This window comes from Elgaria multicarinata, chromosome 15 (genome assembly GCF_023053635.1).
Source record: "Elgaria multicarinata webbii isolate HBS135686 ecotype San Diego chromosome 15, rElgMul1.1.pri, whole genome shotgun sequence".
Lineage (NCBI taxonomy): Eukaryota > Metazoa > Chordata > Lepidosauria > Squamata > Anguidae > Elgaria > Elgaria multicarinata.
The window spans coordinates 6,367,486-6,390,471 of NC_086185.1; the positions used below are offsets into that span (position 1 = coordinate 6,367,486).

General features: G+C 43.8%; 2 protein-coding genes across 2 annotated transcripts; both read right to left on the bottom strand.

Moving 5' to 3' along the window:
- Nucleotides 1-1,516: 1,516 nt before the first annotated feature.
- On the bottom strand, nucleotides 1,517-5,709 carry VGLL1 (vestigial like family member 1). The gene is made up of 4 exons (XM_063141809.1): nucleotides 5,645-5,709; nucleotides 4,470-4,688; nucleotides 2,995-3,405; nucleotides 1,517-1,586 (listed from the first exon to the last, which is right to left on the bottom strand). Exons 2-4 carry the CDS (start codon nucleotides 4,678-4,680, stop codon nucleotides 1,546-1,548), a joined length of 663 nt encoding a protein of 220 aa, XP_062997879.1. The 5' UTR covers nucleotides 4,681-4,688; nucleotides 5,645-5,709; the 3' UTR covers nucleotides 1,517-1,545.
- A 3,450-nt stretch (nucleotides 5,710-9,159) lies between these two features.
- Nucleotides 9,160-22,782, bottom strand: HTATSF1 (HIV-1 Tat specific factor 1). The gene is made up of 9 exons (XM_063141553.1): nucleotides 22,463-22,782; nucleotides 18,843-19,038; nucleotides 18,404-18,451; nucleotides 16,552-16,706; nucleotides 16,130-16,293; nucleotides 15,245-15,344; nucleotides 13,773-13,862; nucleotides 13,497-13,634; nucleotides 9,160-11,434 (listed from the first exon to the last, which is right to left on the bottom strand). Exons 1-9 carry the CDS (start codon nucleotides 22,628-22,630, stop codon nucleotides 11,150-11,152), a joined length of 1,344 nt encoding a protein of 447 aa, XP_062997623.1. The 5' UTR covers nucleotides 22,631-22,782; the 3' UTR covers nucleotides 9,160-11,149.
- Nucleotides 22,783-22,986: the final 204 nt, after the last annotated feature.

Here is a 22,986-nt window from a genome sequence, read left to right on the forward strand (position 1 = left end):
GAACATCTCTTAGCAAAGCAGAGCTGGAAAGAAACAACAGAGATTTCTGTAATTCAAAAACAACTCTAGGTTCTGGAAACAGAAATCCCAGATTCGAATACAAATCAGGCAGCATTGGATGTATGCAGAATGTTTGCCTTCTGACATTACAGACAGAAGGTTCCTGGTTTGATCCCCAGCATCTCCAACAGGAAAAAAAAACTGCTGAAACCCTGGAGAGTCTCTGCTGCCAGTCAGTGTTGGCAATACTGGGCTAATGGACCAATAGTCTGGCTCAGTTCCTATGTTCCGAAGGCTACAACCTTGTGGCTGTTTAGATAGAAAAACGTCCCAGCATGCCATACTGGCTGGGGCATGCTGGGAGTTGTAGAACTCCCGCCCCCTGTCTAAACAGCAGCTGGATTGCAGCCTAAATGCACTGCTTTGCTGCCGTTTCAGCTAAGCTTTTAAAAAGAGAGCGCCATCGTTTCTTTTACTCAATCCAGGCATGGAGTCTTCAATTTTCTTAGAGAGGAACGTGGGCTGACGATTCTGTAACAGGCTGATGGAAGTGAGGATTGCAGTCCAAGAATATAGTTTCGGCGTGCAGCATATGAATACAAGAGAATCTACTCTAGCACCACAAACTACGGCAAAACCATCCCTAAAGCCCAGTTTTGTTATCCCACCCATACGGCCCTTCAGTCTGCAGTTGTGCAACTCCACGGGATGCCTCTTTTCTTCTGGTTTGGCTCCTTGTGGTCCCCTGCCACAACCTTTCATCACAGGGATCCGTCACACCAGCATTTTATCGCCGCCTGGTTCGCCATTTTGCAGTGGTAGTCACATGACGTTGTGCTTCTCCTGTAGTCACCCTACCTCTTCCCCTACCTTTTTCGTGTTTTCCTAGAGCGGGGAAAGTCCAGTTTATTTTCTCCATGCGGGATTAAAGTCCCCTTCCGCCCCGTGTATTGCTGTCCTCGCGCTATGTCCTCTGGTGGAGGCGTGTGCTTTGAAGGGGGGTCTTGCTGATGAAAGAGGAGGGTGGCATGGTTCTCAGCTTCTAGCATGCCGTGTCAGATGAATGGGCTCGTGCTGACTCAGAAGGAGATTTCACAGGTACAGTTGCAATACCACAAACATATGTGAGAGGGACCATTAGCTTCACTCGCTAATGAAACGGAGGTGGAAATCGCGGAGGCAAACCAGGAAAAAAAAGTAGGTGTGATGGAGCCCACAAGTCCTCCAAAAGTTGAATATGCTGACTTTCAGTCAGGAAGAAAAGTAGGAAGTGTTATGGCTTCAGAAGATTTTTTTTCTGTATGCCGGGTACGTTGATTTAGGGTTGTTAAGAAGGCAAGCATGAGGCAAATAAAAAGTGTTATATAAGTGGTACAAATTATCTTTGTACACATTAGAAAAAGCACATCGACATCTGTAAATGGTGGGTGAATGTGGAGGAGGATGCACTGACGTTCGTCAATTTCTCTTCATCACAGCTACAATTTATTTAAGCTTCAACAGGGAGTCCTCTTTGCAGAAATGGTGAGCAAAGGTGTCCATTTTCTAAAAGTACAAATCTCTTCTCCTGTCATTGGCAGCGATGCCTGGAAAACAAGAAAGATGATCAACTGTGAAACTGATGCTGTTAAAGAATGTTAGGGACAGAAGTCAAGAAATGGTTGATGGAACCTCCACCTTTTAGGCTTCTTATTATTATTATTATTAATAATAATAAAAAATAAGAAAGCTTCTAATAATAATGAACTTAAAAACAGAAGACAAAGCCACCACAATAAGAGTGTGGTTTGTCTGCCTAGCTGGGTGGATCATCAGGGGTGTCCCTACCTCAACAGAGACAGCCTGGCCTCAGTGATCCATGCTCTGGTAAGAACATCAAAAGAGCCCTGCTGGATCAGACCAGGGTCCATCTAGTCCAACACTCTGTTCACCCAGTGGCCCACCAGCGTAACCCCCACATGCCACTGAGACTTCCCTCCAGCCACTAAGGACAGTAAGGAAGCCGTACTGGTAGCCCACTTTGTCTATCTGACCTTGTCTAGGCTCTAATCAGTCTCTGGTTCCACCCGGGGGAGCTATGCCTCCCTAACCCTAACCTGAAGCTTAACCCAAACCCTCAATTGCCACTGAAACACCCTTCCAGCCACTCAAAGTCAGTAGGGAAGCTGTCCTGGCAGCCCACTCACTCTGTCGGGACTGGGTAGGCTCTACCAAGGACCCAGTTTCTGCCCAGGGAGCCAATTCTCCCCAACCCTAACCCTAATCTGAAGCTTAACCCTAATCCTCACGTTGCCCCTCAAGGACAGTGAGGAAGCTGTCCTGGTAGCCTACTCAGTCTGTCTGGCCCAGCTAGGCTCTACCCAGGCCATTTTTCCACCACAAAGAACCATGCCTCACCAACCTTAACCCTAATCCTCCGCTGCAACTGAGACTTCTTTCCAGCCAGTGAAAGTCAGCAGGCAAGCCGTCCTGGTGGACCACTCGGTCTGTCAGTCTGGTGAAGTGGATAGAGTTGGACTGGGACCCAGAAGACCCAGGTTCTAGACCACCCCACCCTACTCTGCCACGAAGCTCATTGGGTGACTTTGACTCTCAGCCTAACTGACTTCACAGCGTTGTTGTGAAGATAAAATGGGGAGAAGGGGGGTCATGTAGAGGAAAAAAGGTGGGATATACATGTGATGATAAATTTATTTATTTATTTATTACATTTTTATACCGCCCAATAGCCGAAGCTCTCTGGGCGGTTCACAAAATAAATAAATAAGGCAACCATGTAGGATGAAATGAAACATATTTCCCAGTGGCTGTGTAACCTAGCTCCCAAACATTAATTCCCAGTCCAAACACTCCCAAACTTTAACTCCCAGTCCATTCAGTAGAGGCAACAAAAGGTTTTTTACATCATTCCTGGCTCTATCTATCAATACATACACCCACACTTTTCCATTTGAAAAAGATTGAAGGATCAAGAGTAAACTAGTATTTGCTTACCTCCCCTAGAAGTTAAACTCTGGCTTGTATTTGGTAACCTAGCAGAGCTGGTAAGACAAGCCGATCCAGAATCGGGAGTCTGCTGGATGGATGAGGGGCACCTTTCCTGCTGCAAGAGACCTAGCAGCGAACCGAATTTTCCATCCGCCCCGGATCCCTGCGCCATGTGCAGGTCAGGCATAGAGGGGGGATACCCTGAAGTCGCAGTCAAATTTGGATCAGCCCTCGAAGGCAAGTGCCACAGATCTGTGGCCGATGGAGGAATGCCCTGGAGGTCAGAAGGTTCATAGGGGTCAGCAGCTGTAGCAGCCGCATTCCCATCGGAGCTGGATAGGTTTAAAGGGCAGGACGTGTGGTACGGCTTAGGCCAGGGAGGTGAGAAACTCCACTGTTGGGGAGACATGTGGTTTTCTGTTCATTAAAAAGAGAAGAGAAGAAACATTCTTGATTCATGTATTTGAGATCCCAATGGTAATGCACAGGTGCCTTGCAGTGATGGCTAAACTTACAGACCTCGTTCACATTTAACAACAAAACAGCATACGGGTTGTTGCCTTACCCAAAGTTTACCCACAGTTTGTCTGTCAGACAATCGCACAAAAGGCAGGTTGGTGTTGGTGTTTTTCCCAATTCCTGGGTTGTTTGAGTCCCTCTTTTTCACCCTCTCTTTCCCTTTAGCCCAAATGTCTTTGCAGTGCTGTAGAACTGGCATGTAGAGTGTTCTAGACTTAGGAGATTCCCACATTCTTCTGCTCTTGAGGACAAGCATTATTATTATTATTATTATTATTATTATTATTATTATTATTATTGTGGTTCTTGTTGTTGTTATTTACATTAATATATCACCCCATAGCCGAAGCTCTCTGGGCGGTTTACAAAGATTAAAAAGATTAGATAAAATATCTGAACATTAAAAATCAATGTACAAAATTTAAAAACAAAAGCATAAAAACAGCTAACATTTAAAACAATTTTTAAACACTCAGCCAGGTCAAACCTCATTTTGGAGTCAGTTAAAACTCAACATGTGCTGTTAAATGCCTGGGAGAAAAGGAAAGTCCGAAAAGATAACAATGTTGGCGCCAGGCGGGCCTCATCGGGGAGATCGTTCCATAATTGGGGGGCCACCACAGAAAAGGCCTTCTCCCTTGTTGCCGTCCTCTGAGCTTCCCTCGGAGTAGGGAACCCAGAGGAGGACTTTAGATGTTGAGCGTAGTGTTATTAAGGCACTCCACACACACTCAGAAGCATGGGTTTTTTTTGTGTGTGAATACTTCACATCCTCCCTAGATTGGCAACACCATTGAAAAGAGCCAAACCACATTCCAGATTTAATCCCTGTCCTTGAGATGCCACCAAGCCACAGCACAATTGTGCCTGTGCAAGTTTCGCCCCAATCACAAGTTAGCTTATTACATAAGTTGCTATGAAGCGAGTAATAAGCAACCCTAAACCACAGAGAAGAGGCTCACCGGTCTTTACAATCACATCCTCATTGCTGTTCTTCCTGCTCAGGTCCTGCGGGGTTTTGGCTGCACTCAAAGCTCTGGAGAAGTGTTCATCCACCACGCTGTTAATGTCACCTTGGAAGTAAGTAAAAACCACATATTGGGACCCCCATTCTGTTTTCACCGGCTGCTTGCTTTTGCCCAGCTGGGCAGAATTATTCTTCGTATCTTCCATCTATGTGCCTAAGAACAAAGGCAAAACAAAACAACAAAGAGGATTTCTTATTTGTTTGCAAAATAGAAGAGAAAGTGTACCACATGTACCTGCCCGGACCCTAAGGTCATCCTCAGGGGTCCTTCTCCGTGAGCCCCTGCCAAAGGAAGTGAGGCAGGTGGCTACCAGGAGGAGGGCCTTCTCTGCTGTGGCATCCCGGCTGTGGAATGAGCTCCTTAAGGAGGTTCACTTGGCACCTACATTATATGCTTTTAGACGCCAGGTGAAGACCTTTTTATTCTCCCAGCATTTTAACAGTCTATAAATAAATTTTAACTTGGTGTTTTAAATTTGTGATTTTGCATTGCTACTGTTTTTATGTGGCTGAGCTTTTATATTGTATTTTATATTATGGTTTTATACTGTTGTTTTATACTTTGAATGTTTTTAATTTTTGTGAACCGCCCAGAGAGCTCCGGCTATTGGGCAGCATAGAAATGTAATAAATAAATAAATAAGTGTTCTTACAGAACATGGAGTGGTGGGTACAATAAGGCCTCTCTGTGGTGGTGGTGGTGGTGGTGGTGGTGGGCTTCCAGACAGGAGTCCCCCTAGCACTACCAATCCAAAGGCGGCCATTGCATCTTTTCCTCCTTAATTTTTTTTTTCCTGGGAAGAAGACAGAAACAGCACCCCAGCGGCCACCATGGTGGGATGGGGATTGCACCAGTGGCTCTAGCTACCCCTTAGCAAACTTGACCATAGAGATCGCCCAAGTGGGCTAGAGCATCTCTGCACTTCTGGCTGCTCTAGGCAGCCATCTCTATGGTTGTGGGAATTTACCCATGGGGAGCCCGACAGAAGACGTGGTAAGCCATCCCAGGGCCCCGTACCCACTCTGCATAGGTTGGGTAACAAGGGTGGGTAGCATACCTATCATGGGCAGAAAAACCTCCCACCACCACTATCACCATGACACACTAACTTCTTATGGGTCACTCTTGAACATGACCCACTATGGTTTAGCATGTTGTCTGAACCCAGCCTGTGTGAAATTCAAAATGACAGCATGTAGTGCGTGCAACCCAGCAAGGGTGGTGGTGGTATTTCCAAGGCATGCATCAGTGCCAGTGGGTCGGTTCCTCTCCCCCATTTTAGCACACACACCAGAACATGTTTTGAACATTACTAAAAATTGCAGGCAATCAAGTCATGGCTCTCCCTGTGACACCCCATATCACATCTGGGCCAGCCCTGGGTCACTCATGAGCCACTGAGCCGGACACCCACCCACGAAAGACTCCATAAGCCTCCTGGTTTCGCTGCCACCTGCTCAGGAGTGCAGAAAATCACATGGAAGCTGTCAAATGCACAGTGCATGAAGGCTGGTATGCTCCGTTCAGCTTGGAGGGTTGCCGGCTGTGCAGGCCTCTGAGCAAAAGTAATCCAGCTCAGCCTTGTAGATTTGCAAGATATGACCACAACAGCGAAAGTGACTGCTTCCTCCAATTAAATTTTTAATTTCCTGATCATCAAGATAAAAATAGTGTTTTCACAGAAGCCATTAAGATGGAGGCAGAGGGCGTTGCTAATATGCTTTTCCAGTGTCGGGGGGTAGCAGAACGCTTGAAAGTAAGAGTGGCGGCCTGCTAGATCTGACCAACGTCGGCTCAACTGGTCCACCATCTTGTTTCCCACAGTGGACCAGATGCCCTCTGGTTGATGAAAAGGGCACAAAGGCAAGAGGTTTTTCCTGCTCTTGCTCCACAACAGATGCATCTGAACATTTATTTTCATTGATTTAATAGATTTATATACCGCCTTCCATATTTAAAAGTACTCTGAGCACAGGGATCCTATCAAGCCACCATGACCAACAGCCGTCGACAGATACGTCCTCCATTAAATGTGTCTAAACATTGACGTTTCCCCTTGCCTCTGTCTCCAAAGATGCCTTACGAAGAGATCGTGGGACCAGGCTCACTTACCGTAATGTTTAGCTGCCTTGCAAAATATCCACCTCTGTACGGCTCATGCTGCAGCCGCCCCGCAGGTCTTCACCCCCCGCACCGACGCCAGACTTCTGCAGCGATCCCCAGGTGAAAGGAGGGCTGTGTGCGATCACACCAGTGGCTCGCCGTCCCTCTGACAGTGAGGGAACTAGGCGTATCCTTGAGGCTTGTTACCAGGAATGTGTGAAATGCACGCCGACAAGTCAACCAGGTTTGGAGGTTTCAGGAATGAGGAAAATGAAAGGGCTTGTTTGGTGTGTGTTTCTAACACAGCATTAAGCAATGCTGTGCACACAAGCCATGAGAGAGATGTCTGTTATTTAAGACCAGATCCTGGTATTGTCAGGTGTACACAACTATGGGCAAAAATGACCATTCCTCCCCACCCCACCCCCAGTACAAATTGAGCTGGGGAGAGATTGTGGCAAGGTGACCCCTTGCTTTTCCCTCCCAATGAGATCATTTTCTCTCTCCTGTTCTCCCTTCCTGACCTACACACAAGAGAACTGTTTCCCCTTCCTTCTCATCCCTCCTTTTCCACATGACCTTTGTTTTATCCGCTTCTCATTCCCAACTATACGCAAGCTTTAAGTACAGGTGACATTTCTCCTTCCCTATCCTGGACGCTTCTTCTAAGCTGTTATTTTCCTACAGCATCAGACAAGCATTTTATTGCACACTGGTTACTGAGCACTCACGTATTTTCATAGGTCCCTCTCCCGGCGTCTAACCTTCCACACGCCTCCCGCCAGCCTTCTTCACACCACACAAAAAACACCCCAGTAAATCTGACTTATTTTTAAAGATGGAAGTTGCCGCTAACTCCTGCTCCGTGCAAGAGAAGCAGCACAATCAAAACAGCCCACTGAATGGGCTACATGCAGGTTGTTTTGATCCTCTTTCAAAAGAGGAAGTAATGAGGAACGAACACATGGGTGGAGAAATGATGGTAAGCAAACACGATTCCCCTCCCCCCTGTGAGATGACACTCTTAAGTTGGATTGTAAGCTTGTGTGCTTGTCCTTTTCTGTGTTGCCTATGTAACTACGTACACCTCAAATGTGATATAAATACTACCACTTTCTTTGGGGCGGGGGCAGGGGAGAAGGAAAGTAATGTCCATGGCTCTTGATGGAATAAAGCATTCCCTTATCCAGCAGAGTTGAAGCTGATCTTGCCTAGCTATCTGCTAGGGCTACAGAAAGGATGGAGTCTGAACGAAGGCTGACTTGAGAGAGTTACATGCTTGTACGCTAGGTTTGATGTCTTTTACAGTCTACCAGGAAGATTAACTCCTTCCTGGTACTTCCAATGAGAACTTGCTGCTACATCTCTGCAAACAGAGGACGAGGAGGGGGAATAAATTACCCTGTCCTCAACAGAGGCTACCCAATGGTAGAACTTAAAATACTTACCTGGGAGTATTTTAATAGAAATTATTGCTGTGTCTTAGATCAGAAATCCCCAACACTTTGGGGTCAGTGGGCATGTTTGGGATTTTGAGTTCTGGCTTGCCCATTCCAAAAGAGGCTCCCGCAGTGAGCCCGGCTGGTGACAAAACCCTCAATTCCCATAAGGCAAACTGCTAAGATTAGAAGAAAAGCAACCTGCCCATGAGCGAAAGTACAAGGGAGAGGTGAGCTCAAAAACACACTTTTGAACTCAGCTAAAGATGCTGCCAGAGAGCAGAACTTCACTTTGCAGCAGGCCAGGCTCCCAGATTTTATTTTATTAAAAAAAACCCATGAAGTTGTGGGTTGGAAAAAAGAAGTATCATAACTCCAGACTATTTCTATACCTTCTTACGTTTCTTGCTTAATATTTCTCTTCTGTTTTGTGTCCAATTTAAGGGACAAATCATTTCCACTTTGAGATGTTAAATGGGGGCAAATGCTAAATTAACAACAGACTATTATAACCAGCTTAGGGTGCAAGTCTAGACATGTTTAGATGCAAAAAAAGCTCTATGGCTCCCAGCATTCCCCAGCCAGCTAGAGCATGCTGGGAGTTGTAGGTTTTTTTCTGTCTAAACATGCATAAAATTGCGCCCTTAGTCTGCAATCCTGGTAGGAAGGAAAAGGAAGCTTTGGTAACTCTAAGCCTTTTTCTAAGAGCAAACATTTCAGCTGAGAGTGCCGTCATGTGGAACTACCCAAAATCATAACCCACAATTATTTATGAGTGGGAACTTTCCTGATGCTCACAGATGCTTAGGTCAAAAAGTGCAAAAGCTACAGGAATTGGAGGTGATCATAAAAAACTATATTTCTTTCACGGGAAGACTGAACAGGTAAAATGAATTGTAGTTAGTTGTAGTAGTTGGCTGGGATAAAAATTAAATGTCTATCACAGTAAGTAAACTTCTGCCTATCTAGCAAGTATTAGAAGCCACATCTGAAATATTTAATCCAGCGTAAATTTGTGCTATGATGTTATAATACACAAAAATCCAAGTCACAGAAGTGGTATTCTCATAATGGGACAACCATTTAAATTCCAGAAATATTTTATTTAATGTTAACTATCACACTAGTTAGTTAATAAAATCTAGTGCAGCTAAACTTGCACCAAAAATATTTCAGTTCAAATAATCTCATTCACTGTCGCCATCTCATCCACAACGTTCGACAAAATAGCATGAGGAAATCCTGGCCTTTACACCCAAGCCCTGCCATGGTTTTGACTACACTTTCACTGGAGCTGCTGTGTGTGCAGGGAGAAACCCTTTATTAATTGCAATCTGGTTGTCTGGAGGAACAAATATCTCAAAATAACACTAATAATAGATTGCTCGGTGTTTACTCAAATTCTCAGTTTTCGGCTGTTGGCAGCAAGTAGTGTTCAAGCGTGATGCAAATAAGACCTTTTGAAAAATAATCTATTAACATAATCACAACTTCTAAATACAAACCAGGTATGCTAAATACTTACATTTAACGTACAAACGAGTATTTTCACCGGTGCTGCATTTCTAGACTCCCGTGTGAGGGAATGCACAGAGTCTAGTGAGACGCAACAACATCTTTGTGAAATCAAGGGGCAACTAGGATTACGCTCAAACCCTGTCCTCTCCGCAGCACACAAGGGGAGGAGAGGAGAAGCATTCATTTCTAGGTTGCTAACGTCTCCAGGAAACAGCAAACCATGATTTGTGCAAACCTTAGTTCTCTCTCAAACCAGGATTAAACTGTAGTTTGGTATCCTGGTTTGAGGTCAGGCTAAGGTTTTCACTAACCATGGTTGCCCTGTTCACAAACTAGAAGTGGTGTGTGTGTGGGTTCCTACTCTCCTTCCCTCCCCTGCAAATGGGGAAGGGGAGGAGACTCACCGATTGCTCCTTCTTGTCCTGACACATGACACTTTTTCTCATTAAGTGTCAGTTCAGCCTCACTGAGAAACCTGGTTAAGGGCACTGGAAAATGTTTTCAGACACAACGTTTACAAAACTTTGAGTGCTTTTTTTAAAAACCAACATTTGCTAATTCCGAATGACTAATATCTGTAAAAATCTGTGTTGGTATTTAGAAATCTGGGCAACAATTCTGGGAATGAATCTCAAAACAATTTTATTCCATAGTGTCTCCTGTGGTCATTCCAAGTATAAAAGAACAGGCTCCATATACTCATCGCCCCTGACAAACGCCTGAAACTTAACTATATTTGAATACAGTAATACCAGGGGGGAAATCACTTCCAACACACAAGCTTTCTACATATTTCCATGTAATCAAAAGGAAAATTTAAAAACAAAGATTAGTCTTTCTTATTTACATATTTTGCCCATTTGTCATCTAGCTCCCCTCAGCTTAGACTTACAAATGAATGGAGGGCTTGAGCTGTGAAGAACTTTCTTAAACCAAGACAGCACTCCCAGATCATTTCGTTGATCTTTCCTAATTACAGTGTGATGGCAATGCATTCAGAGTGCCAACGCTGCATCCTCCATTATCTGTTATTAGTTATTTTAAAATATCAGGAAAACCAGCTGATCCAAGTACTTACTGGTGTGTCCAAGGATGGTAAAGATGTATACCATACAAGAAGAGTACCAGCAGGGCGGGGGGAGGAGGGGAATTAGAGCAAATACTGAAAACCAGCATTCATACCTCTATTTCTAAAGGCCGGTGTGTTGTTAATGGGAACTGTGAGTTTGTACCTATTACACCGATGGACTTTGAACAATGACAAGCAAGGTTACAACTTAAGACAGCCGGTCAGTTCAGTAGGGCTCTTGGCAACTTATGACACATACACACACAGCATGAACAGCAGCCAGATATGAATATATTTTTGGGGAGAAGATCATTGTTAAATACTGCTTTTAACGTAATACCTCAAAAGCACGTTGATGACATCCTAATAAGGAAATGCATATATATTCACTTGAATGCTGCCTGCAGTTGCTCCAAAGCACAGGATAACAGAGGTCTAAAGGTTACCCTAAATGCATGCTTTTACAACAGACAAGAGAGTTAACGTTATGTCTCTGCTTCTTCGTCGCTGCCTACAACGCTGCTGTCTGTGGATGCCGTGACGTCTTCATTGGCACCTTCTCCATTATCTCTTGTCTCCGTGGCTTCAACCTTCGGACCACCCTCAGATGCACCATTATCTTTAGATGGCTGAACTCCTTCAGCTGGCTGCTTGCCAGTTTCCAATGAATCTGCGTCAGATGCAGCTTTTGGCTTCTCCGTATTAGGATCACCTAAGAACGACTGCCACCCCTTCAATCTCTCTTCCCTTTCTCTCGCAGTCTCTTCCACCTGGGTTTACAGACAACAGCCATTATAAAAGTTACAGCAAGAAGGGGGGGGGGGGAAGGAGCTCATAGCTTACAAGTTTAATAGTCAATACTTGAGGAATCTATTCCGTATTCATTGCACGAATGCCCCCCTGTAACCTCAGTGTCATAGAACTCATAATATTGGCAGCCTCCTGCTTGTGATTCCCATCAACTGATGTACCCAGGCATACTGTCTCTGATCCTGGAGGGTAGCATATAGCAATCGTCATGACTGTTAGAGATGTAAAATTTCCGGAAATTTTGAAGCCATGGGGAAAAAAACCGTGTTTTTTTCGGGGGGAAACGGAAATTTTCGGAAAAATTGAAATAATGCAATATTAGCACTTTTTACAGATTGAAAGTCACTTTGTTACTTTAGGAACATAAAATGTAATTATATCCAAGTTGGTTTGGCATAAAATTATTACATCTGGTATATTAAAAGTAGTGTATTCAAACAATTATTACAAATTTAATTTACTTTTTTTTGGTAACAAATGGAGCTACAAGCTCCTGAACTGTTAGGAACACCTGGACTGTAAGGAACCTCTTTGGTTCTGCCAGTTTATGAGGAGCAGGCAAAAAACAATTTTAAAAAACAACAACTGAAGAAACCACCAACATTAGTAACAAAGAAAATTATTTATGTTTCCGCTAGCCCTCCAGTGTCAAGATATAAAGCCCCCATCCCATAAAAAGAACTGAGAAAAATGGGGGGAGGGGGAGAAACCAAGATTCAATGAATACGCATGAAATTTAATCACTCATTTTCTGACCTACAGCTATCAGTATTAGTTTCAGTCTTTGCTTCCATGGCAGTGCTGCCCCCTAGAGACAGAAATGCATCTTGCTCTTGCATTTGAGAGTTGTAGTCTCAGTTTGCAACCTAGGACTTGCTTGTCCTTGGGGCACAGACATTGTAATAATCTGATACATGCTAAAATAAAACATCCCGTAATCCGTTTTTTTCTTCATTTTTTTTAATTTTTCCACTTTTTCAGGGGGGGGGGGGAATAAAAAAAGGCTTCAGAAAAAGACGGGGAAAAAACGTTTTTTCCCCCAAATTTTTCCGGTTTTTTTCCGGGGCCTTCACATCTCTATGACTGCTACCCACTAAAAGCCTTATCCTCTATAAATGTATTTAATCCCTTTTTATATACAGAATAAATTCAGGTGAATTCAACATTAAAAAAAAACATGCAGGCTGCATGAAAGACTGGATTTTATGTATTTAAATCCAGTCTTCTCTCACAGCTCATATATTCTATATGTGACAATATAAAAACAGTCAATGTAAACACCCCCAAACAAATTCATTAAAATTCAAAATATTGGATTGGATCTAACTTAAGTCCCATTTAAATCAATATGAAGTTAGTCATGTCTAACTTGTAAGTCCTAAATGCAACTAACTTAGGTTGAACCCAGTCTACTGTTAACTCCAGTCATTGCCCTTCCATAATCTTTCCTACATGTAAAACAATAATACTATTGTTGTAGTTATTGTTATGGTGTTGGTTCGGTTAGGCCATGGGGGGGAAAACACCACTCTACAATAAGCATTTATGCCCAAAGGCTAGATTTAAGATGGCATTTACATGTTTTGCTAAGTGTTAAAAAGGGAAGCGCTCCCCTGCACCTCTTCTGGAGTGGGGGGCTAGTTCTGTGGCAACCTCAGGACCACCATGGAAAAGGCCCTAATTTCTTCGCAGGAACCAGTGTTAAAAGAATCCAAGTTTTCATGAGTGCAGAGCCAAAAATCCAAGCAAGATCAGTGTGTCCTTCAGAAACAATAAGGCTATGTGTGTGTATGTGTGTGTGTATGGAGAGGAAGGGAGAGAGAGAGCTCTCAATTAGAAATATATCATTACAAAGTCTCTCTCATTATTTCAAACACCTGGGATCCAGAGTTTTCACCTAGACAGGCTGGCCACAGTGGATGTATCATTTTTGAACTACAATAAAATTTCCGAAATGTCATGCATTACACATACTCAGCTTAAAAAAACACAAAACAACTCTCATGAAGTAGGGAGACATGCCTGATAATCCGTGACACCGTCCCACGTTTCGACAGCGAGCTGTCGTCCACCAAACCATCGCCCATTGAGTGCCTGTTTACAGACATCAGCCTCTTCTGCCTCTTTAAATGCCACTGATGCAACACCGTCTGGATGCCTCTATAAAAACAGAAGAAAACCAGAAGCCATCAAATTCAAACTAGGCCTTGCATGCACTTAAAAGAATGATTCACTTCAGAGCGCTAATGGGCCCTGAGGAACAAACACTATAAAAACGTTTAGGAAACATATACCTACATCAAATATAATGACTTTCTTTACTTGTCCAAACTTTTCACATTCTGTCCGAAGGTCTTCTCCGATTTCATTTAGCACTAGGGGATCCTCCTGCAAGTAAATGCACAGTTATGTTTAAAAGTGTTTCTCAACACTGCTATAGAAACCAGAATTTCCACACGCTGGCCACAGCAGTCTGAGAGGCAAACGGAGATACCAAGCAATCTTGGCCAACGTTATTTCCTGAGTATGATTCAAAGGCCAATTCGGTTCCATGTTCATCTGATGCTCAAAGCACATCTTGAAACAGAAGACACAAAGCTCATATTTCCATGCTAGAAAACTCTTGGTCAACATTAACGGAACCTGAGTGAAGCTACATTCTTGCCAAAGGGTCTAAGGGCCCAAGTAGTCCAGGGCAAGCATGAAGCTTAGCAAACAGAGTTTCCAGCTAATAAAACAGAAATAAAACGTCCTTTCAAAGTTTAGTTAGGATTAAAAGCTACCCAATTATGTGTTTAAAAAGTCAAGTTATAGAAATCAGTGTGGAAAGGCAGTCAATTACATTTGGATACCAAAGGACTGGCTTGAATTTGAAATTCAGATACTAAATGTTGTAAAATGTTGCACTCACAGGTTTGTTTCTTTAAAAAAAAGAAAAGGAAAAAATATCCTATTTAGTGCTTACATTGCAAATATTATGGCTACTTTCCCTTTCAAATTGTAAACGCAAGCAGTTTTAAAATCGCTTCACTGGCTGCAAATTAGTTTCCGAGCGAAGTATGAAGTGTTGGTTATCACCTTTAAAGCCTTACATGATTTGGGTCCAGGCTACCTGCGGGATCACCTTCTCCCGTACAATCCACCCCACACACTCAGGTCCTCCGGGAAGAATCTACTTCAGCTAGCAAAAATTAGATTAACAACTGTTACCCAGAGGACCTTCTCTTCTGCTGCTCCCAGACTGTGGAATGGCCTGCCGGAGGAGACTTGTCAACTTAACAGTCTACTGGCATTCAAGAAAGCTATAAAGACGGATCTCTTCCGGCAGGCCTACCCAGTGGAATTTTAAGATGTTTTTAGAATATTTTTAGGATGCTTTTAACAATGTATATTAGGTTTTAATTCAGTTTTATGTATTTTATTGGTGTTCCCCACCTCGATCAGAATGGAGAGGCAGGTAAGAAATATATTATTATTATTATTATTATTAGTTGTGAACTACTTCCATCTCCTATTGGGATGTGTGGGTGGCTGTTGCTTGGCATTCAGCCTGAAGTGGAGTCCGGTGAACTCTAAAACTGGCTCAGTACTTTGTGACGTTTTAGATGGTCCTAAAAGGTTTTATGCCACAGCTGCCCTTTGGATTTTTGCCTCATGGACCAAGATGGCTACTTGCACTTGTCATCTACGGAAGGACCTACTTCCCTAAGTTTTCTCACGTCTTACTCGGCTATATTACACAGCTGGGTGAAAGAAGCAGGCATTCCTACCTCAAAATCTTTGGGGTGAAACATGTTCCTGATCATGATAACACGCTCGTTCCGCAATCGAACGGCACCAGCTTTCTTCTCTGGCCTCCAATCCAGCAGTCTAATGAAATGAAGCAATAGTAAGAGGTTGGGGCTGATCTCTTCAGTTTCTAAAAGTATTTGTTGAAAGAAAACATTAAATTTGACATTTCTTAAATCCAGGTTTTGAGCACTGGCAGTTACTGTGAAACTAGCAACAGCAGTCTAAAAGGTTACTCGTAAGCCACCTACGTAAAAGGTATCTAGCGCCTTTAAAAAGTATATATTTGGTTAGAAGCGAGACTCTTGTGAAATTTGCACTTGATTTTAAGATCAAGCTATCATGAAGTTCCTGTAAATGTCTACTTAATATAAAAACAAGCCTGGCTGTAGCTTCCAATATTAAACAAAATATTGTGAAGCGGCAGTTACTGCAGCCGAAACTCTCCCCACGGCCTGAGTTCGATCCCAGCAGAAGCTGGTTCTCAGGCAGCTGGCTCAGGTCGACTCAGCCTTCCATCCTTCCCAGGTCGGTAAAATGAGTACCCAGTTAGCTGGGGGAAAGGTAACCGCGACTGGGGAAAGCAACGGCAAACCACCCCCCTACAAAGTCTGCCAAGAAAATGTCAGCAAGTTTTCTCTAGGAGTCCCTCTAGGAGTCAGCAATGACTCAAGTGCTTGCATGAGAGGTTCCTTTCCTTTCCTATATATCAGACGCTAAATACATGGGCTAACTAACTGCTAAAATGCACTGGAGAGTTTAAAAACTATTTTTTACTTGCTTTAAAAAAGGAAATAATTTGAGTTTTCAGGTTTTAGCCTCTTATATTTCGACACAATAAAGACAAAGCCAGTTTATTTACACACTTCTGTTGTAGAGACATCTTCTTCTTGTAGTCTTTGCATTTCTTCTTCTTCTTGCTGGCATCATACTCCCCCTTCAGCTGAAACTGGGCAACTTCTACATGCAGTTTGTAGCCTCTGATTTCATTTTCATCTAATAATTTTAATGCAAGTTCAACAGATTCTCTCTATTAGAAAGAAAAAGAAGAAAATCAGATTTCAGGACCTTTAACTTCCAAATAAACAAAGACAGGCTTGCAAAAATGTAACGTTTACAGATGACAACAAAATACATTTACCATAATAAGCTACCTTGATGTATCTGCGACTGCCCAAAACAAAAACAAAATTCAACTAATGAAAAGAGAAACAAGTGAAAGATCTGTGTCTTGGTAACAAACATTTGAATCATCATCATGAAAATACAACTGAAGCATACAACTGACCTTTAAATAACAACAGAGCCCGTCTCCTTTAAGATTTCCTTCTTTGTCTTTGTAAAGTTTAATTTTAGGCTCCTCTGTTTGAGGATCACGCATAATGATACCACATTTTGACATAACCTGTACAAACTCATCTGTCGTAATGTCTGGTGGTAAACCTGGAGGAATAAATTTGAACAGACACGAATGCAAGAAGAACACCTATCAGCACCACTAATTTAGTTCTTATAGATGAATCAAGAAGAGGACTCTAAATTCTGGAGGAGGTTCCCTTGGTTAGTTCGTGTAATAATCTCAGATTTCCCACCGCCCTCTATTTTACACGACCTGATGGCTTTTGGATTAAGGGAAAAGAGTGGTACATCCCAAGGGATGTCAACGTTCATCCTCTTGGCCTGGAACAGCAATGTCAAAGCTAGCTGCTCATGTCGTATCAGAAAACCCTTTAACATTCGCTTTGTCTTCTGCAAAGCAAAATCTTCACTCCCTGGGCCAGGCCTTAGTTCTGGATTTTGTGCACGCATGCCAACCCTGTTACAGGAGCAAGGCACTGCAGGTAACTGTATCAATGACAGCAGGCACCTGTTTCTTGTGGGATTCAGGGAAGACAAAGAGGCAGACCATGCTCTCAGTTTGTCCTTTCTAGACAATCCTGACCCAGAGCAAGTAAGCCTTACAGAATAATGAGATAAGGGAAAGCTGTTGTGTCTTCCACAAGTCCTCCAAAAATCCTTCCAAACCATGGCACCAATCGTGGTCTGGCACAATTAGGAGCTAGCAGGCCAGCACTCAAAATCCTCGTTTTGGTTTCCTGTGTAACTGGCACAGCCTGGAGAACAACTCTAGGACTACAGAGCTGAAGGACGGCACCCTCTGGCCTCCACCAGTGACATAGGCCACTGTGGAAGGCTGCACCCGCTGCCACCCACGAGGGCACCTTGCCTGTGAAGGAGTAGCAGCTCCAGTACTTGCTTTCCTCTCCCCTCTCTATTCCTTTCTGCACCCTGTCTATTAGACTATGTCTCTGTAGGCAGAGACTGCCTCTTCATACCTGCACAGTCCTTTGAAACTTTCAGGCGCTTTTAAGTGTTAAGAAAAACACAACAAGGTCCGTAGCTCACATGCTTTGCATGCAGGAGGTCTCAGATTCAACCCTTAGTATGCCCATGGAGGACTCAGAAAGACTCCTGACTGAAATCCTGAAGTGCTACTGCCAGCCAGTGTAGGCACTACTGAGCTAAATGGACCAATGGTATGACTCAGCAGAAGACAGCTTTCCAACTAGGAACAGGTAAGATAGCCTGATGAGAATGTGTTCACAGTTGCTGGTCTCTCACATAAGAATCATAGAATAGTAGAGTTGGAAGGGGCCTATAAGGCCATTTAAAGCTCAGTAGCCATTAAGTCATCGTTACATGGACACAGAGTGATACTGAGTTTCAGCTAACAGAAAAAACAAGGGGCAGGAGGAAGAGGCTGAAAACAATTACAAGTGGACACAGTTTACTGCAACTACTTTTGCATTTGGGGAGGGTACTTTATGACTGACTGAAATACGCACAAATCAACATTTAAGTAAGTAATTTCATTGCTTGCATTCCTATGATTTTCCTGTCGGTACTATTTAATTCCCCCCTTTGTTCAAGCCAACTAAACATTATTAAAACCAACAGCAAAACTCAGGCATTTTCTTCTTATTCTGCTTCCAAGGAGGATTAGCTTATCTGCAAAGGCTTTATCAGAAGTGATATCTGTGAAAGTGCGTTCAGATGCCTTCCTATTTCTAACCACAGAGCTTAACTTTCATGTGCGTTTCACAACACAACATTAGCAAACCACAAATACTGCTCCTCACCTGTCACATACACATTTGTGTTTTTCTGTTCTTCGACATGAAACCACCCTAAAGGGGAGATCATTATTAGTTACGTTGCAGATCTACACAAACAGAATAGCTCTTCAGACTAAAGTTCACATGATGCCCTAGAAAGCCACAGCCAATCAAAGGAGGCAATCCTGGACTAGAGATAAATAAGTTTGGCCTGGAATATGGAAGCTTTCTACGTCCTCTCCTATGTTCACATCAAAGCTAAAAGCTGCCAGTAATTTGATCCTTTAACATTAGACTTTCAGAACAGATAAAGTAATCGTTTCTGGATGGTTACAAGAATATTCAGCATGAATGCCCATGCAACATTGCTATCGAAGCTGTTTAAATGCTCAACTCCGTAGAAACAGACATTTCTTCTTGAACAGCAGACTACTTCTAAGTCATGCACAATGAAGTCCCTTGCCTGCGTCAGGTTTTCGTTTCTCTCCTTTTTGTTTAGGATCTGTTGGCTGTGAGGTCTTTGGCTCTCCTGGCTGCTGGATCCTGGCTGACTTTGAATCCGTAGGTGGTTTGGATTCAGTCTTTTTAACAGATGCAGATGAGTTTTCTGTAGGGAAGCCATAGTTAGCATGATACGTTGCCAGGAAGTCTTCAGTGATCTAAAAAAGAATTCAGAATATCAGTTCAGAGACTAAATCAAGAATTCAGTCTGACTGACTGCATGCATAGACCAAAAATGAGCCTCTGAAACAAATAATGCAGACTGTGTTCTATTTTAAAAATTATAGGGTAGTGACCTTTCACAATGACACTACTACAAGTGATAGGGCAGACATGCTTCCTTATAGAGTATAAGGATATTGCTGTAGGTACATTATTACAAGCCATTTTGTGGACTACAACAGCTGTACATATTTATTTATTTATTCCATTTACATACTGTCCCATAGCTGAAGCTCTCTTGGTGGTTCACATATCTAGGAGATCAAGTCATCAACAATGATTTGTAACATCTTTATCCTTAGTTAACAACTTCCCTGTAATGTTATCTCTTCAGACCCTTTTGAGCAGGCAACTGTGAAACTCTTACAAATATCCATCCAGCACCCTACTGAAAGAAGCCAGGCTGTTTTCAGGAGCAAATGCTTATAAATGATTTCGTGGCAGAACAGTGCGACCGGCTTAATCTTGTGACTGGAATGTTGGCATTGGAATTGGCATTGGAGTAAATATCAGTGTGTTGAATTATGTCGACAAGCCACTACCTAACAAAATTGTAACAATAATAAATAATGAAAGTAACCTTCCCTTACAGGGTTGTTCAAATGAAAATTATTATTCCACAAAGTTTCAGCAACAATAAAATGAAGAAGGGAGTTAAATGAGTCCATACAAAGTTGTGCCCCAAAATTGCCAGCAACTGATAATGGAACCATTTAAGGCACAAATCTTTGTATGTTTGGACAGAAAAAAAGTCCTTTAACTCCCAGCATTACCCAGCCACGAGTTGTAGGACTTTTTCTGCCTAAACATGTATAAGATTGTGCCCTTAAAGATGGAATCTAAGCTATAAGATACACAAGGACCACCCAGCATGTTGTACTGAGTGACATTATTCCTATAACCTTGGGGGATGCAATTTAGGAAGAATAAGGAGGCCAGAGTCAGATCATCACTTTGGTATTTAGAGTGCTCTTCACTTTTTTCTTGGTTTTAATTTTCCAGTGTTACTGCGAGCCAGTCTGAGTATTTTTTTAAAGTGTGTTATAGAGTTTTTAAAAATCAAATAAGCAAAACTCTACAAATTTGCTCACCCAGGAAAGTGTCCCTCCCTTCTTGGGCAAGCAAGGTGAGCTCCCACCTTTATGCTGAATTCAGAAGGACAGTATGAGCTTAAGAATCACCTCTCTCTTTCTCTCTTCTCTTGAACTTGTTGCTGGGGAAAGGGGTAGGAGGCCATCTCCAAGCTCATGCTGTGGTTTCATAGAATCATAGAACAGTAGAGTTGGAAGGGGCCTCTAAGGCCATTGAGTCCAACCCCCTGCCCAATGGAGGACTCCACCTGAAAGCATCCCTGACAGATGGTTGTCCAGCTGCCTCTTGAATGCCTCTAGTATGGGAGAGCCCACAACCTCCCTAGGTCATTGGTTCCATTGTTGTACTGCTCTAACAGTCAGGAAGTTTTTCCTATGTCCAGCCGGAATCTGGCTTCTTGTAACTTGAGCCCATTATTCCGTGTCCTGCACTCTGGGAGGATTGAGAAGAGATCCCGGCCCTCCTCTGTGTGACAACCTTACAAGTCCTTGAAGAGGCTGTCCACTGTGTGACATTAGAAACAAGCCCCCAAATATCCAGCAAATCAGGAGAGGAGAAAGACCAAGGTAACCAGAAATTTGGGCTGCCTACAACGGCCAGCTAGAATTTGTAGCCCCCCGTAAATTAGTACCCTCCAACCTTCAGCAACGGAGGGAGGCTGAAAAACACTAAACCTCTGTGGACCTGCACCTTCTGTAACTTATTTACAAGGCTATATTATTTATCAGTTTACTAATCCCAAATGGCTTTCCGATCCCCATAGCAGCAAGTTGGGTAGCAATGAATTTTAAACCAAGTCTAAGTTAATCATTACTGAGAGTTATTCAGCCTATGAAACAACCAACATTTATTTTACAGTCTGCTTTTAACAGCAGCATTTGTTACAGGTGATGTAACCTTATATATTTTTTCAAAGCTACTTTATCACCCCGTGCTATTACATAATACTATAACATTGTCATCCGTTATAGCAGGTGTGGGGATCCAAGGTTTTGGCCTACAATTCCCAACATTCCTAACTGTTGGCTATGCTACCTGCCCTGGGGCTGATGGAAGCTGTAGGCCAAAATATCAGGAGGGCCACTAGTTGCCCACCCCATAGCTTACTGCAGCTTTCTCCAACCTGGTAGCCTCCAGATGTGTTGGACTACAGTCCCCATCATTCTAAGCTAGCATAGCCATGTCCACGATGGCTGGGAATGATGGTAGCTGTAGTCCAATATATCTAGAGGTCCCCAGGATGAGGAAGGGTGAGTTACTAAGGTATCTACCACTGCCCACCATGTTGTATGCCTTTAAAAGTGGGTTGGGCCGATTCCCGGAGGAGAAGACCATCAATGGCTACTAGTCCTGATGGCTATATGTTACTTCCTTTATCAGAGGCAGTAAGTCTATATACACCAGTTGCTGGGGAACATGGGTGGGAGAGTGCTTTTGAACTCAGGTCCTCCTTGTTGGTTTATCTAAAGGCATAATCCTATGCATGTTTAGTGCATAGTGCTGGTTATGACCTATAAAGCCCTATAAGGCTCGGGTCCAGGTTATCTGAAAGACCGTGTCCTCCCTTATGAGCCTGCCCGTGCTTTGAGATCTTCTGGAGAGGCCCTTCTTTCAGTCCCACCATCTTCACAGGTGAGCTTGGTGGGAACATGAGAGAGGGCCTTCTCGGTGGCTGCTCCAGTGCTCCGGAACTCTCTTCCCGGGGAAGCTAGGCTGGCTCCCTCCTTGATGAGCTTTCAGAAGCAGGCTAAAACTTTTTTGTTCCAGCAGGCCTTTGGAGAATAATCTGCCCCTCCATCTATGTTAATGTCTTGTAATTTTGTTGTGTATTTTAAACGTTTATGTTCCTCCCCCCTCCCAATGTATGTTTTAAACTTCGTAAGGCTGCCTTGAGGCCCAGCATTGGGCAAAAGGCGGGATACAAATAAATATAATAATAATAATAATAATAATAATAATAATAATAGAAAGAAGTCCTACAACTCCCAGCATGCCCCAGCCAGGTCCTACAATTCCCAGCATGCCCCAGCCATGGGGCATGCTGGGAGTTGTAGGACCTCCCCACCCCCGGTCTCAGCATGCACAGGATTGCACCCTAAATAACTGAAAATCCAGCTATCATGAGGAGCCCATTAAAGAGTCCTTTTTTCACCCAGAGGTGTTTTGTGGTGCTTTGAGGCGCCTCCATGGCGCTATGAATATTAATAGGTCCTCATTAATATTCATAGCTCCCCCCCGGAGCCTGGCGCCCCGCCCTCCCCGCCTCACCTTCGGGAACCAGGCCTTCTTTTCGCGGTCCCACTCGTACTGGGTCCCGTCGGCCGAGTCCGTGTAGGTGAGCGCGTCTTCGTCGCCTTCCTTCTCCCCCCCGTAGAGCTCCTGGAGCCGCAGCTGCTGGTGGAACTCCTCGTTCCGGTCCGAGCCTCCGACGCTCATGGTGGTGGTGGTGGTGCCGCCGCCGCCCCCGTCCCCTCACCCTCAAGAAGCCGCTGACAAGCAGGCTCGCCGGGGCGCCTCACGGCTACACAGCAGGCCGCTCCGCCTTTCTCCAGGCGCGACGCCGCCGCCGCGTCAGGGCGCAAGCGCGCGCGCTTCGCCTTCCCTCCGCCTCCTCGCGCGACGCCCTTACTGCGCAGGCGCGGCCTCTCCCGCCCTTCCCCCCTCTTCCCCTCAGGCTTTTCGTTTCTGAGGAAACCAGACTCGCTAATGTTATTTATTTATTGTTGGTGCCGGTGCTCATCCGAAGCCCTTGTGGAAATGTACGCGGTGCCCCGGTTCAAAAGCTTCCCGTG